The sequence below is a fragment of the Bidens hawaiensis genome, unplaced genomic scaffold (assembly GCF_021521415.1).
Source record: "Bidens hawaiensis isolate Kalapana, Puna unplaced genomic scaffold, B.hawaiensis_p1.1 tig00012186_1, whole genome shotgun sequence".
Taxonomy (NCBI): Eukaryota; Viridiplantae; Streptophyta; class Magnoliopsida; order Asterales; family Asteraceae; genus Bidens; species Bidens hawaiensis.
In genome coordinates, this window is record NW_027491983.1 from 275,539 (window position 1) to 292,086 (window position 16,548).

Below are 16,548 nucleotides of genomic sequence, written 5' to 3' on the forward strand. Positions count from 1 at the left end.
AAAAAAAGGAGATCTCAAGTGTCAACTCTGGCTTAGCTGATTTGCCACGATACCTCTTGATGACCACATGCCCAGCACCTGATCATGTTCTAAAAAAATCCAATATACACACGCACGTTAAATGCACAACCGATTTATAATAGATAACCCATATAGGTAGTTATACATATTGCTAAAGTGAACGTAATCCACAAGACGATTATTTAACGACATCTTTTTCTTTCCCACCACATTTGATGAGCAGAGGTTCTTATGCAGTTTAATCAAGTGTTTCTATGCTACGAATTGGTTATATATTGTGCACACCCCTACATACATATGTGTTGCATATATCGGTTCTTCTTATAATTATCAATGTTATCTTTCGCAAGTAAAATACAAGTGATTATGAGTTAGCAGAAGACTGAGCAGTAGCAGGATATTGAGCAAGGTTGAGGCGAACAATGAAGGAGTCCAACAGATTTCCTAGATATAAATGTTCTTTGATCTTTATCCCAGTAGTAATAAACTTCAATGTTGGGTCGTAGTATCTTTCGATCAGATTCCCATCCAAATCCACAACAACTGCCCCTGAGTTTTTCGCTATCGAAGAAGGTGTTTTCAAGTACTTGTATAAAAAAGCAAAAAGCTTCCTGATATATGGATATTTACGTGCAAGATCCCATTCGTATACATGCTCCTACCAAAACAAATAAACAAACTAATAGTTATGTTGATGGATTGTAAAATTGTTCTGATAGTACGTTTGTAACAGTTTGAAACAGTTTATGACCACATAGCTAGGTAATGTAACTTGTTATTATTGTTAATGCGTACATATACAATACATATGTAGCTAACGATATGTAATGTAATGTAATGTAGTTTTTAAATAATTATTAACATATTAACTATTTATAAAATGAACCAAAAGTGTCACTAAATCTGAATGGTTTCAATACCCGTTATATAACTCACATGAACCACCCATATTGACATGTTTAGTTTCAACAATATGCGATTGTAATATATAGAATAACTTAACTTATTTCTATTTGTATAAAAGTTTGACTTACCGTGACAATCGCAATCCAATAGTAGCCCTCGCCATCATAACGTATGTTGTCCGGCATACCGGGCAATCTATCAATAAACACGTCTATCAAACCTTCTTTTTCCCCTTGTATATAGTACCTACTACATCTCATCCTGCATATTCCATCACCAACATGTCAAATCTCTACATTTAAAGGTATTTGCCGACATAAGACAAAGAAACCGATTGAGTGATGGATCAGAATAAATCCACCTTAATGGAAAATGTTCAAGTAATGCATGTTAAAACGGTTCGGTCCATGCTTTATATAATAATAATAATAATAATAATAATAATAATAATAATAATAATAATAATAATAATAATAATAATAATAATAATAATAATAATAATAATAATAATAATAATACAATTAGAAATCTTAGTGAAAATGTCGGCAGCCATTGCTTCGTTTGTGCTAAAATGTTGGTGGACGTTGATTTCTTTGTGCAATATGCACGAAGATTTTAAAATCTTTTTTGAGCATAAATATTATAAAATAATTTTATTTTCACACAAAGAGTACACATATCAAGTCTCTAGTATGTTTCCCGTCTCCATGTAGGCTGTAGCTGACTTTTTGAACTAAAAGTAAAAGTGAATATCCGTTTGAGCATTTAAAAAGTCAATGTTTACTTTGAGAATTTTCTTATGATTTAATGTACTAATAATTAATGTTATATATAGTATAGCATTCTATCAAAATGATATCTAATATGTTTCGATAAAAATCGTTTAAGAAGATTAAAACATTTGATAAACATATACTTTACTTTTCATCCCTTTTACGTTGACCATTTTGGTTTTGGATTAGTTAAAATAAATTAGCTACCAAACTTACATCGGGGTTTCACAAAAAATAATAAAATCTTGTTCTGGAGACATTTCAACACCATTAGGAAAGTAGAGATCCCTAGCGATCACTTTAGTCTGCTTTGTGGATAAATCAAAGCTCATTAGTCTGCCATAAGGCCGACCTTCGAAAAAGTCTAATTCAGAATCGTACAAAGTGTATTTCCAAGAAGCATCCGTAAAGTACAATACACCATGTTTTGCAACCGCCACAGCATCTGTTATTCTAAATTTTACGCCCTCGGCCTCGTTTGTCAATGCTTCTATTTTACCGTCTTTGGTTATTTTAAGTATTCCCTAAAAAAGAATTAAACCACAAAGTGTTTTAACTTTAATCATCGTTTCCAATACTTTGAGGCAGATTAGATAAATCTTATATATTTTTCAAATGACCAAACTAATAACTGAACAACTATGTCTAATGTATTTACTTGTATGCCTAATTGCCTATGCACACATGGAGTGTTCATTTTGTTCGAAATAGTGTTGTGTTGGAAGTGCATGTGTGTGCATGATTGTTGGGACTAATTTCTCGGTTTATCGCAATTAGGTTTGCTTTGTACCATGAAGAGGTAGGTCCCAGCAGAGCCCAGTTGGACCCGCAAGACTCACCTTAAAGAGGGACGTCTGCGCAACGACCAACTGCTTCCGCAGGACCCACCATGCTCAGAGAAAACCTTACGCGCAGTACGCCAGCTGTACCCGCAGGGAAAGCCTCCCAATGGTGAAGTACCCCGCTTGTTCCCGCAGTTGCGGATACAAGCCATCAGGGAAGGCTACCCGCACTAATAGCAAGGCTACACGAACAAGGCACTAACTCTTGCTACTTCAGTAGTCACCTGAAGGAATGAGCAAGGCGGGAATACTCCCGCCCAAATGAGCCAGTCCGTATGCTTCTGGAAGATCTTTTGTACTATATCTGCCAAGGTATGGGCAAAACAGACGATCTGACCAAAACAGCCCATGAACCAATCACAGGGTGACAGCTCACCGACAACAGTACGAGGAGGAGCACCCTCTAGTACTGTTTGTCACTATTAGCCGCTGCCTACTCACCAACCCTTACTATGGGACGTGCGCAGCCTACAGTTGGTGGAACAGTGCATAGCCGGCAGTAAAGGAACAGTATACAGCCGACCTTGTCACTATCGGCCGCAGCCTATCCACCAACCAGCATGGCTTGTGCGTAGCCCACTGTTGGTAGAACAGGAATACTATTCAGCCGGCTGTACCTTCTAGGAAACCTACCTTCGGCTATAAATACTCCAACACCTTGGAATGGTAAGGACATCATCTGATATATCATTATCTTATCTTCTCTAGCAATCTCTTAATATACACTTATATTCAGAGCAATCTAGTCTGATTCTCACGCCGGAGGGTGGTCACAAGGAGGAACCCCCCCTTCTCAGTGACGAGCTTACGGTGTCTGTTTTGCAGGTCACAAGAAGAACAACCTTCTTTGCTGGACCTCATCCTCGTGGGAAACATTACTTAACCCCCAGATTATCCGTAATCTGCCCAGGGTCGATTAGTGTTTCTTCATTGGCGCCATCCGTGCATAAAAGCTAGAACTAATTCTTAGTTTTTTCAAAATTTCTGAAGAAATGGTTAACGTTACTCCGGTCCCAAAGCCAGTAAGTGACCAAGAAACCCCGGTAACCACAACCCCAGCAACTTGGGGGAACACCGGCGGTTATACAAATTTTACGAACACTACCCCGGTTACCCAAGCCGGGACAAGTGCAGTAAACAATATTTCACTGGGGTTCACTGATACCCAGTTGGAGAAACGGACGAGGGTCCCTCGCCAAACACTCGATCAAGTTAAGGCGTGGGCCGAAGCACGTCAGAAAGAGTTCCAAGCTGAGTTGGATGAACGCTTGCGTTCACTTCAACAGGCTGACGAATTCGGCAGTACTCGCCAACATCTCAACATGAACAGTGAGTGCGAGTACTCGGACGATGAGCGGGAAGAATCCGATACCGACGCAAACCCTCGCCATAAGGCAAAAGGGAAGCGTAAGGAAACGGACTTCCAACCGACAAGGAATTTTGGAGAAACCTTTAAACCAACGAACGCGGGGAGAAACCCACGTGACTTCTCCAAAACCTTTAGACCAACTGCTGCAAATGCAGGAAAGTCCAAGTTTGCAAGGGACATTGCGGAAGCAATCGCCCCGAAAAGTGCCAAACAAATGTCCAACATCGGCACTTATGATGGTCTATCCGACCCAGACGACCACTTGAACAGATTCATTGCGGGGGCAACCGTCAGTAACTGGACGGAACCCACGTGGTGTTATATGTTCCAGATGACTCTGGTTGGAGCGGCCAGGGCATGGTTCGATAGTTTACCAGTCCACCACATCTATGATTGGGCGGACTTTCAGAACAAGTTCAGCCAACACTTCAGCCAACAGAGGAAATATACTGAAGAACAGTGGACGATCCTCAACTGCGTTAGAGAGGAGGATGAATCTTTACTAGACTTCATTACTCGCTTCAACTCCAAAAAGTTGAGTCTGGCAACATAAGTGAAGATCTTGTTCGAGCCGCTTTCATCCAGGGCGCCGAATACCCAGAGCTTATCCGCACATTGACGGGTAAGGACGGCATGCCATCGACATGGGATGCCATCATGACGGCGGCCAAGCGCTTTGCCGAGACGGAGAAGCAACTGGGAAGGGATCTTCCCCAGAGTACACACCTCTACACGCAAAGGACTAGAGAAAACAATGTTCGGATCGCCCGGCAGAACAAAAAGAGGAAGCTAGGTATTTGGCAGTCAAGGGTAAACCTTGACACCTCATCCAGCTCTCACCCTCTTGTTGGCGGAAGAGATAACACACACCCTTCAAGCCGAAAATACCGGTGGACGCCACTCACCAAAAGCGTCACGGAGATATTTGCCACTGAAAAACTACCATGGCCAAAAGCTCCAATGATCCGGCAGCGACCTAATGCGGATCAAAGCAAATCCTGTGACTTCCACGGGACAAAAGGTCATAGTACGGAGGAGTGTACATCCTTGAAGGATATTGTTGAAACATTCGTCAAGGATGGAAGACTTGCACACCTTGTGGCATCAATCAAGAAGGGAGGAAGGAATGATAACCGGTACAGAGGCAACGGACGAAAGCCCGTTGACATCAGCATCAACATGGTTCATGGCAAGATCAGAGGAAGAAAAAGGCGAGCAACAGAACCATGCGCGTGGAAGGAAGCTGAGGTGCGCTTCCCGCGAGTGCCAGGAGGACCCAGCAAAGAAGGCCCTATCGTCATCAAAAGCCAGCTGGGGCACTACATCACTTCTCGCACTCTTGCTGACAACGGCGCCTCGTCAACGGTGATGTATAGGCAGTTCTTCGACAAGCTAGATGACGAAGACAAGGAATGCATGGAAACGATCTACGCCTCGATGGAAGGGTTCGACGGCAGCACAAACACCCCCCTGGGTATCCTATCTTTCCCCGTCACTCTTACGGACGGGAATCACTCACGCACAGAAGACGTGGATTTTGTCGTGATGAGGAAGCCACACCACACATACGACAATCTCTTCGGAAGAGACGGGATGGCAAGATTCAACGCCGTGGTATCTTCAGTCCACGGCATGATGGGATGGCCAACAGCTGAGGGTGTAGCGATGATCACCGGCATTCCCCAGGTATGCATCGCATCTGTCTCATCTAAACCCAAACCAAAGATGGCTAAACCAACCATCACCGAACCGGAAAGATGGGCCTTCAACGGCAAATACCCTGACCAGGCCATTTCCATTGGCCCAACAGTTGTTGATCCCACACGCACCTTACTCAAACGCTTATTACAGAAAAACGCTGACATCTTTGCGTGGACACCAGCTGACATGACTGGTGTACCCCGAAGTAAGGCAGAGCATAAGCTCAAGTGCGATCCGGCTGTTACGCCAGTCGTACAAAAGCGCAGAGTAATGGGGCCAGAACAAACTAACGCGTGTAGAACCCAAGTCAAGGAACTCCTTGACGCAGGCATCGTACGCGTTAGCAGATATCAAACATGGGTTGCAAATCCCGTTATGGTACCGAAGAATAACAAACAATGGCGCATGTGCATAGATTTCAAGGACTTAAACAAAGCATGCCCCAAAGATTGTTATCCGTTACCCGAAATTGATCTTAAGGTGGATTCGTTAGCACCGTTTCGCCTTAAATGCTTCCTGGATGCGTATAAGGGGTACCATCAAATCCACATGGCCGTTGATGATCAGGACAAAACCGCTTTTCGGACGCCCGATGGCACATTTTGTTACCAAATGATGCCATTTGGACTTAAGAATGCCGGGTCCACATACCAACGCCTGATGGACAACCAGTTTCATGCCCAAATTGGGAGGAACTTGGAAGTCTACATGGATGACTTGGTCATCAAAAGCCCTGACGCAGAAGCGATGTTGAAAGACATCGAAGAAACTTTCAACACGCTTAGGAAGATAAACATGAAACTCAACCCGAGCAAGTGTGCCTTTGGAATGGAAGAAGGGAAGTTCTTGGGGGTCATCGTCACTAAAGATGGCTTCAGAGCGAACCCTGAAAAGGTCGAAGCCATTATCAAAATGGAATCACCTACTACCATCAAACAGGCTCAGACACTGAATGGACGACTAGTGGCACTTAATCGCTTTTTGGCAAACCACGCGGATGAGTCGTTTCCTTTCGTGTCAACGTTGAGAAACTTTTTAAAGAAAACGCACTTCCGCTGGACACCAGAAGCGGAAGCAGCTTTTCAGGAGATTCGGTCACGCTTGATCGAACTCCCAACGCTCACAGCACCAAAAGCGGGAGAGGAGTTAATCCTATACCTTTCCGCAACAGATAGAGCAACCGGGGCGGTCCTGCTAGTTGAACGGAAAAGCATCCAGATGCCAATCTATTATGTCAGCCGTATCCTAACAGACGTAGAAACCCGGTACTCTACCCTCGAAAAATTAGTCTTATCACTTATACACGCTTCACGCAGGTTAAGACGATATTTCCAGGGTCACCCAATCACCATTCTCTCCAACTTCAAACTTGCAAACGTTCTACGCAAACCCGAGTTATCGGGACGCCTAGCCAAATGGGCAATTGAGTTGTGGGAATACGCGATAAAGTATAAGCCAAGACCAGCCATAAAAGGCCAGGTTTTGGCCGACTTTATTGCGGAAGTGCCTGCATCGCGGGAAAAAGAGTGCCAGGAAGAGGCTCAACCCTCTCCAGCACAGGACATCAATGATGTCTGGCGACTCTACACTGATGGAGCAGCCAGTAACGAGGGTTCAGGCGCAGGGCTGAAACTAACCAACCCAGCAGGCCAAGAATACACTTACGCTATTCGACTGGATTTTCCAAGTACGAATAACGAAGCCGAGTATGAAGCATTCTTGGCCGGGCTGAGAATTGCGCGTAAGATGGGAGTGAAACACTTGGAAGCCCATGTGGATTCCATGTTAGTAGCCAATCAAATCAACGGGACGTACACGGCCGTGAACGACACAATGGCCCTGTACCTCGCACAAGCAAAAACCCTTATGCGCGATTTTAACGATTGCAAAGTCATACACGTCAAGCGTAGTGAAAACAAATCTGCGGATGCGTTAAGCAAGCTTGCATCATTAGCCTTCACCCACTTGGGAAAGGACATCCGCATTGAACTCCTCGAGGCACCTTCGGTCCCGCACAAGGAAATTTGTGTCATCCAAACCGGCACAGAAACGTGGATGACACCAATAATAAAATACCTTGCGGCAGGTACACTACCAGAGTCAAAAACACAGGCAAGAAAACTACGCTGTAAAGCACTGAATTATCAACTCATCGATGACATCCTTTACAGACGTAACTTTCTTGGCCCACTCTTAAGATGCGTGGACAACCAAGATGCTGACTACCTCCTAAGGGAAGTACACGAAGGCATCTGTGGACAACACGCAAGTCCACGCGCTGTTGTAGCTAAGCTAAACAACGCGGGATACTTTTGGCCAGGGATGCATACGGATGCGCTGGCATACATCAGAAAATGCAGGTCTTGTCAGCTCTACGCACCCAACACGCACCGCCCGAAGAATGAACTTGTTCCAGTCACCTCTTCATGGCCATTTCAGAAGTGGGCCATCGATGTGACAGGCCCATTTCCTACAGCAGCAGGAAACATTCAGTTCCTAGTGGTAGCCATCGACTACTTCACCAAGTGGATAGAAGCAAAACCCTTAGCCCAAACAACCGCGAAACATATCAAAAAAATTATTTGGGAATTTATTATTTGTCGTTTTGGACTTCCACAGAATTTGGTGAGCGATAACGGCACCAACTTTGCTGACAAGAAGCTACAAAAGTGGCTGGAAGAACTTCAAATCACCCACACTTTTACCTCAGTGGCGCACCCGCAGGGTAATGGTGAGGTAGAAAGAGAAAATAAGAGCATCGTCGAAGGCATAAAGAAAAGACTCTTGGAACACAGATCCGGCTGGGTGGACGAGCTTCCGCACGTCCTTTGGGCAAACAGAACGCTGAAAAAGGCCAGTACGGGAGAAACCCCATTCAGTCTCACTTATGGCACTGAAGCCATGGTCCCGGTCGAAATTGGTTTACCCTCACCAAGGGTCTTGATTTAGCCAGAAGACAATGATGCGGAAAGACGGTTAGACCTTATGCTAACCGAGGAACGCAGAGACTTAGCCGCAGTGCGTGAAGAGAACTACAAGCGACAAATGCAAAAGTACTACAACACGCGGGTAAAACTCTGCAACTTCAATGTAGGAGACTACATACTGCGTAACAACGAGGCTTCGAACCAACAACGCCCAGGAAAACTGGCCCCGGTTTGGGAAGGGCCATACATTATCAAAGAAGTTCTGGGAAAGGGCGCATACCGGCTCGAAAGGCTCGATGGCACTCCCATCCCAAGAACATGGAATGGAGCTCAATTACGCAAATGTTATATGTAGATCAATTCCAAACTTGTAAAGAAAAGGCCTAGAGCCACTTCTAATGGAAATGATTCTCCTTTCACAATGTGTTGATAGCCTTACCTTTATACTTATGAACTTCCCACACTGATGTGCCGGTATTCACCGCATAAATATGAGAAGTAAGTCGTTACGTGTGGAAGGCGGCAAAACCCGCATAAACACAAAACGGTAAAAATTTCAAAAGTTTTAAGGAAAACCTCCACGCAGGTCAGATGTAGGCAAAGTTTAGCCATCCTACTAAGTGCAAGTGACGGTCTTACCCGCACAATCACGAACAAGGAGGCAAAACTTCAACCTATTATCTACCACGTTTAAAGGTTAACTTATTTTAAACACTTAGAAAATTTCAAAGGAAAATATGAGGAAAACTTCCACGCAGGTCAGATATAAGTAAAGTTAAGCCATCCTACTAAGTGTAAGTGACGGTCATACCCGCACAATCATGAAAGAGGAAGCGAAACAAACTTATAATTTGCCACGTTAAAAAGTTAACTTATCTAAGTACTAAAGAAATTGCTAAGTTAAATCAAAACATGCGTAAAATAAACAAGGCAAGGAATTAACACAATCTTTATTCCATCAAAATTCAAATATTACAAAGATTGCTGGGTGCATACCCGCATACAAAAGAAGCTATACAAAAACAAAAATCTACGCTAATGGTGGAAAGGGATCTTCAGGATCAAGCTTCAGGACCACTTCCACTTGGACCCGCACCATCAGTAGAGCGTGGCGGTTCAAGGAAAGCTTTAAGGATAGCTAGCCCATCATCAGCAGCAGCAACTTCGTTCACCTTCTCCACCACCGGATGCGGGAAGGCGGCATACTGGTTCACTGCTTGGTCATAAACAGCTTCAGTATCCACATCGTACAAAGGGAAGTTGGAAGGCGGGATGCCTTTCTCAACGAACCCTAGACCAAGCAGGAAGCCGGCCTTTTCCCCATCCTCATGAGAAGCGTTGAGGGCTGCGCTCATGGCATCGTCGTATGATGTGTCCGTGAAGACTCGATGCACAACCTACAAGAAAAAATACAAGTGTCAAAATCTCTTCCATGTGCAAAGAAAAGAGTAAAGATATGAAATTACGCATACCTGAGACAACGCTTCTCGAAGAAGCCATTCCTTGGCAACCAGAGCTTCCTGGAGGGCAGCTTGAGCTTGGTTACGGGCGCGTTCGGCTTCACTTTTGTTGAGGTTGGCAAGCAACACTTCTTTAGCCGCAGCCTCTTCAACGCCCTTTAGCTTCCGCTCAGTCTGGTCAAGCACCCCCCTCTGGTCCAGGATCTCTTGGAGCTTCTTCGTGTCTTCCATCGCCAAGGCATCATGAGCCTGTTGGAGCGCCTCTAGTTTGGCTTTAAGTTCCTCATTCTCGAGGCGTAAAGGCTCAGCAACAGCTTCAGCCTTGGTGGCCCTTTTAGTTGCGTTCCGAGCAGTTTCCTTAGCCAGCCGAAGCTGTTCGTTAACAGCTTGGGCAGCCTTGGAAGGGGCCTCGAGACGGGCCTGAACTTCAACTTAAAGGGCCTTGAACGCCTTCTCCTTCTCCGCAGCAGCGGCGGAGAGCCTCCTATTCTCCTCCCAGACAGCCCGCGCCTGAGCTACTTCTTGGATACGAGCTGCTTTTAACTTGTCGTTTTCACGACAAAGCAGCTCGACGCGCGGCTGCATCCGGGCCAGGAGAACCCGAAGCTCATTGGTTAGCCTACCCTCCTGGTAGCTAGCCATGGCTTCCCCCAACGCACCACTGGGAGCTGCGTGACGAGCCCACTCCACGCACTCCACAGGTGTGCGAAGGGTTGTTCCTCGGCGGATGTTCCATCGTGGAACATACACTTCATTGGAATCCGACACTGCAAAAAACAAAAAGCAGTTAGGAAAAGATGATATAAAAAATAAAAAAAAAAGGCCAAAAGAACCCTACGCACCTGTAGGGTCAACAACAGGCCGATAGCCGCCAAACCCATCACCTGAACCCAAGGGAAATCCGTCCAAGAGGTCAGGTAGATGGGAAGGAGGCAGAGGTTGGCGAGAAGCCCCATGCATACCTGAAGGATCGGCCGTCGTTGCCGATGACGGAGGAGGCATGGTGAATGCCGCCGCGGTAGTAGAAACCAACGGAGGTGAACTCACCGTAGGTGAACTCACAACCGTGGTCGCCGCTGCGGAGTCCGCAGAAAAAGTAACCGCCGGCTCAGTGAAAGATGCGATAAATATGGCACTGACAGCCGGCGGTGATGTCATCACAGTTGGAACAGTTGGCTCAACTGGGTGAGCAACTGAACCAACTGAAACAGGCGCAGCTGCCTGAGTCGTCGCCTCAGGTAGGCTGACCAAGCCTACCGTCATGGGTCCGGAGGTACTCCTCCCCGCTCCACCCTGGAATGCGGTAGCATCCACGCCTGCACAAGGAAGATAAGTATTAATGATGGAAAGCTATGAAGTTAAAAATAAAGGAAGTTTGTACTTACGGGTTTTCTTGAGCCTAAAAGTGCGGACAGGCGGGGACGAACCCGATGGAGCCGGCCTCTTTGCGCCGCTCACTGTCGTCATCCTGGGCTCTCCGGAGGTGACAGTCGTCGCAGCCTCCGGAGCAGTGGTCTTATCACCACCAGGGTTCCCCGCCACCTCCTCGCTCTCGGTCTCTGAATCAGACCGAGGCACCGGATCGGTAGTGGAGGCTACCTTCGCCTTCCCCTTCCCGCCGGCAGCCTTCTTCTTCCGCACCAACAGAGGACCATCTGCGGATTCCTCATCAGAACACAAGATTAGAGGAATTCCAGCAGAGGTTTCAGCATTGAGGGGTCGAGGGTTGAATAACGCCTTACCTGGCCGCCTGGCGCTAAGGATCTCGTGGCCTGGCGGGTAGACCTCCACGAACCGATCCGCCGTCTGTTCAAGGATGGGCAACTCGTTCTCATCTAGAGCACGAGTACCCATCCGAGCGGGACTATCAGCCTCCCGCGGATACAGGAGCGACTGCAAGTCGTTCCCCTCTGAAATAAAAGAAAAACAGTTAGAAGACAAACCTATATAAACAAAGAAGACAGAGCATACCGTAAGGGACAGAGTTCAAGCCGTATTCAAGGACGATCGGGATCTTTGCGCCTCCGCATCCTTCCACACCCGGCTCATCCCGAGCATCACCATCCCGGACTCCGCAAAGCGGTAAACCGGAGATTGGACTCGGGATATCTTTGAGAACCATTCCGCCTCCTGGTAGTTGGAGGCGTGAAGGCTGGGGAGTGCTTGCCCATTCTTGAACTTCATGGCAAGAGGGATGGCGCGAGCGGAGATATAAAAGAACTCCCGCTTCCATGAACGAAGACTGCGCTCGGTTGCGCAAATCTTCAAACCCTTGATCCGGGTTATCAGAGTATACCACCCCTGGATGCACCTCCAAGAGTAGAAGGTCATCAGGCGGTCGACGAAGGGCTCAACGCCCAGAATCCGGCACACCCACTCGAAGTGGCGAATCTTTGCGATCACCATCGGGTGTACCTCGGTCAGGTGTACACCGTGCCTCTCCAGAACACGGTACACAAACTTCGTCAAAGGGAACCTAAGATTCCCATAGACAAAGAATGCGGCATATACCCCGATCTTGCCTCTGGGGGCATCATACACCGTTTGATGAGGTTCAGGAAACTCAGGCTCGAGAGACTCGAGCATGAACTTCCTGACGATGTACTGATATAGATCGACAGGCAGAGCACACTGGCACTCGCCAGCAGTACTCTTGTCATCCTTGTCGGACGTGGATGACGGGTTCTCGGCGTACACCCCAGCCTCCTGGGCTGTAGCCTCAAGATCGTGAACAGAAGACATCTTGCAGGTATGAAAAAGAGAACGATTTCAAGAGAATGCTCGACTGAAAAGGTGAGTATTCGCCGGAAATCGTTTTGAAGATGAAAAGAAAAGTGAAAGTGTGGATTACAAATGACCCTCTCCCCCTTTATATACTAATCGCAATTAATGCGATGAATTTTATGCGGAAGAGAGAGAAATCGCAGGTGCAATGAAACTATGACACGTGGCAAAAAGCAAGCTGGCAACAGCTGTTGAAAGGACGCGTGCCAGTAATTTCGCGACCACGCGCCCGAAAATTCGCGCCCACGCGCTTGAAAAAGCGCCTGGAATGACCATATACTGTCACGTCGCCATAACTTCCTGCACGTCCTGACACTGTCAGAAGAAACCGTCGGACGACGTTTCAATAGTTTGGACTGTTCTTATCTTTTCACCAACTCTTCGAATTTCAAAATTTTAAAAAGATTCAAAAGCGGGAAAATACCCCTTACCTTGGCAACCAAGTAACTATAAGACAGGTGCGAGTAAAGTGTTAAGGCAAAACCCTTCACATACTTAGCACCCGCAGGGAATTGACGCCAGGAATACCTTGGAAGTAAAGTAACCGTAAGACGAGTGCGGTACAGTGTCAAGGCAAAACCCTTCACATACTTAGCGCTCCGCAGGGAATTCAAACCAAGAAGGATCTTCTGGGCCATGCTTGCGGAAACGGGAATAACATCCCCGCATGGCGGGAACGTCGAGAACTATATTGTTTGAAACTCCAAGATGGAATTGGTGGTTTTAACATAATTGATCACTATGTTGAAAACTACCAAAACCCCATGGAGAATCCAAACAAGTGGGACTCAACGCTCCTGACTTGCGAGGAGGTTACAGGCCTACCCGCTTCATACCCAAAGATCAAGCAGAAAAGTCGGGAATTTCTGCGTGACATTAGGAAAACCGCGGGAAGAATCCCCACGGAAAACCTTAAAACTAAAAACCCTTTTCAAAACCCCTTGCCAGTCCAAAAGTTCACCTCACTTATTAATAATTCATGAGAAGAACATTGGACTGGGGGGACTTGAAGAGGTAGGTCCCAGCAGAGCCCAGTTGGACCCGCAAGACTCACCTTGAAGAGGGACGTCTGCGCAACGACCAACTGCTTCCGCAGGACCCACCATGCTCAGAGAAGACCTTACGCGCAGTACGCCAGCTGTACCCGCAGGGAAAGCCTCCCAATGGTGAAGTACCCCGCTTGTTCCCGCAGTTGCGGATACAAGCCATCAGGGAAGGCTACCCGCACTAATAGCAAGGCTACACGCACAAGGCACTAACTCTTGCTACTTCAGTAGTCACCTGAAGGAATGAGCAAGGCGGGAATACTCCCGCCCAATGAGCCAGTCCGTATGCTTTTGGAAGATCTTTTGTACTATACCTGCCAAGGTAGGGGCAAAACAGACGATCTGACCAAAACAGCCCATGAACCAATCACAGGGTGACAGCTCACCGACAACAGTACGAGGAGGAGCACCCTCTAGTACTGTTTGTCACTATTAGCCGCTGCCTACTCACCAACCCTTACTATGGGACGTGCGCAGCCTACAGTTGGTGGAACAGTGCATAGCCGGCAGTAAAGGAACAGTATACAGCCGACCTTGTCACTATCGGCCGCAGCCTATCCACCAACCAGCATGGCTTGTGCGTAGCCCACTGTTGGTAGAACATGAATACTATTCAGCCGGCTGTACCTTCTAGGAAACCTACCTTCGGCTATAAATACTCCAACACCTTGGAATGGTAAGGACATCATCTGATATATCATTATCTTATCTTCTCTAGCAATCTCTTAATATACACTTATATTCAGAGCAATCTAGTCTGATTCTCACGCCGGAGGGTGGTCACAAGGAGGAACCCCCCCCCCCTTCTCAGTGACGAGCTTACGGTGTCTGTTTTGCAGGTCACCTGAAGAACAACCTTCTTTGCTGGACCTCATCCTCGTGGGAAACATTACTTAACCCCCAGATTATCCGTAATCTGCCCAGGGTCGATTAGTGTTTCTTCATACCAGTTTCTTTGTTCTAAACTAAGGTGATCGAGTTGCTAGCAAGTGAAGCCTTGTTGGCCAACACTTGTACCGCTGACTAGTTAAGTCTTGTTGGTTCATATTGGTTCTAATGCATTAAAGCCGCAATGGCCTATGCAGTGTTCAACAGACCACCTAAGCTGGTGTAGTTCAGGTTGGAACACGTTGTTAGAAAACAGGCTAAATACCATGAACCGATGTAGTTTAGGCCCGAACAACTAAAGGATAAAGGCGCTTAAATAAGCTTGTAACCATCCTTTAAACTGCTAAAATTGCATTTTAAATTCGCTAATGCAATTTAAATTTTCCACTTGATAGAATTACATGATTTTACACAGTTGTTTTTATATGAACCATATAAACCTCACAAGAATTTGTAGCATCATGCAATGTGCAACATCTACTTCGGGCTCACAAGTTCATATTGTCGGTTGTATCCTCTTAGACAACGCTCGTTCATTACTTGAACACACGAAACATGTTTTAGAAAAAACATATTTTTCTTCTTTTCTCTGTATTTATTTTATTTTAAACAGTTTTTTTACAGAAAAAATCCTTACAAAATGTGAGTTTAGCTAGAAAATATTCGTAACATCTATTCAACTTAATTCCTAAAAAGCTCACAAAATATAAACAAACTTGAAAGATACAAAATCGTGTATATATAATTTTGGCAAGATCTGTGAGATTACTATAAGTCTTTGTTTTTACTTTTCGACTTTATAGTTTAAACTAGTATGTTTAATATCATTCTCTTTGTAATTCCAAAATTCAGTATGCTATTTCACTAAATTTTGGTCAAAACTTAACTTATTTATAAAATTCTCCCGTGTTCTTTTTTGCAATTATTTTCTAAAATATGTTATTTCAAAAACTCTCTTCATGGTAAAATAAAATAAAAAATGTATATAATTAACAACTGATATTCCTAGTTTACTAACTTTACAAATTACTAACCTTAAATGCATCAGCGACATAAACTTCCCCAGAGTAACCAAGAGCGATCCCAAGAGGCCGGCCGCCAGTGTTAACCCAGTCCTCGACCACCGAGTCATTCACCCTCACACATTTAACCCACCCGTCACCACAGCTCGTGTAAATAACCCCTAGCTTTGCATCAAGCACGATGTCTTCGGGTCCAAACAACCGACCCTCCCCAATCTTTTCAGAACCATGCAGCACCTGTGGGTTGGTCTTAGGTGCTACGAGAATGGGCTTCTTAGCCAACTCATCAACGGGATAAGGAGCCGCATCGAAGTTATCGAGCTGGACCAGAAGTAAAGCTACCAGAATGGTGAAAACGGCGGATAGGAATAGCATCGAACGCCATGATCTGGTAGTTTGGGTTAGGCTGGCAGAAGGTGTTGGTGGTGAGTTGGGCGAGTACGATGAGCGAGTTGTTTCGGCCATAAGGTGAGTTGACTTAATTTAAGTGGAAGAGTCCGTGTAAGCTCTTGATCCTCTTGAGTAGCATGGATATATCCTCTTTGAGTAGCTGGGCTAGTCTCTGTTAAGGTTCGATGGTGGAGGCCAATAGGAAGAAAAAACTGGGATTAAAGGGGATTTTTTAAGTTGGGATAAATATCATTTGGATTATTAAAATCCAATATCCTTTTTTTTTTAATTTTAAAACTATAACCAATGTAATCGAAAAGCAAACACTTTTTCTTAGAAAATTCATCATAAATAAGATTGAAGTTGAAACATGATTGAAACTGTAAATCTGGTAGTTTTATGGAATTTGTAAGTGATAA

General features: G+C 45.5%; 1 protein-coding gene across 1 annotated transcript; it reads right to left on the minus strand.

Annotated features, from left to right (window-relative positions):
• Positions 1-385: 385 nt before the first annotated feature.
• LOC143540275 (protein STRICTOSIDINE SYNTHASE-LIKE 5-like) lies at positions 386-16,204 on the minus strand. Its single transcript, XM_077033384.1, has 4 exons — positions 15,752-16,204; positions 1,917-2,224; positions 1,056-1,188; positions 386-679 (listed from the first exon to the last, which is right to left on the minus strand). Exons 1-4 carry the CDS (start codon positions 16,202-16,204, stop codon positions 386-388), a joined length of 1,188 nt encoding a protein of 395 aa, XP_076889499.1.
• Positions 16,205-16,548: the final 344 nt, after the last annotated feature.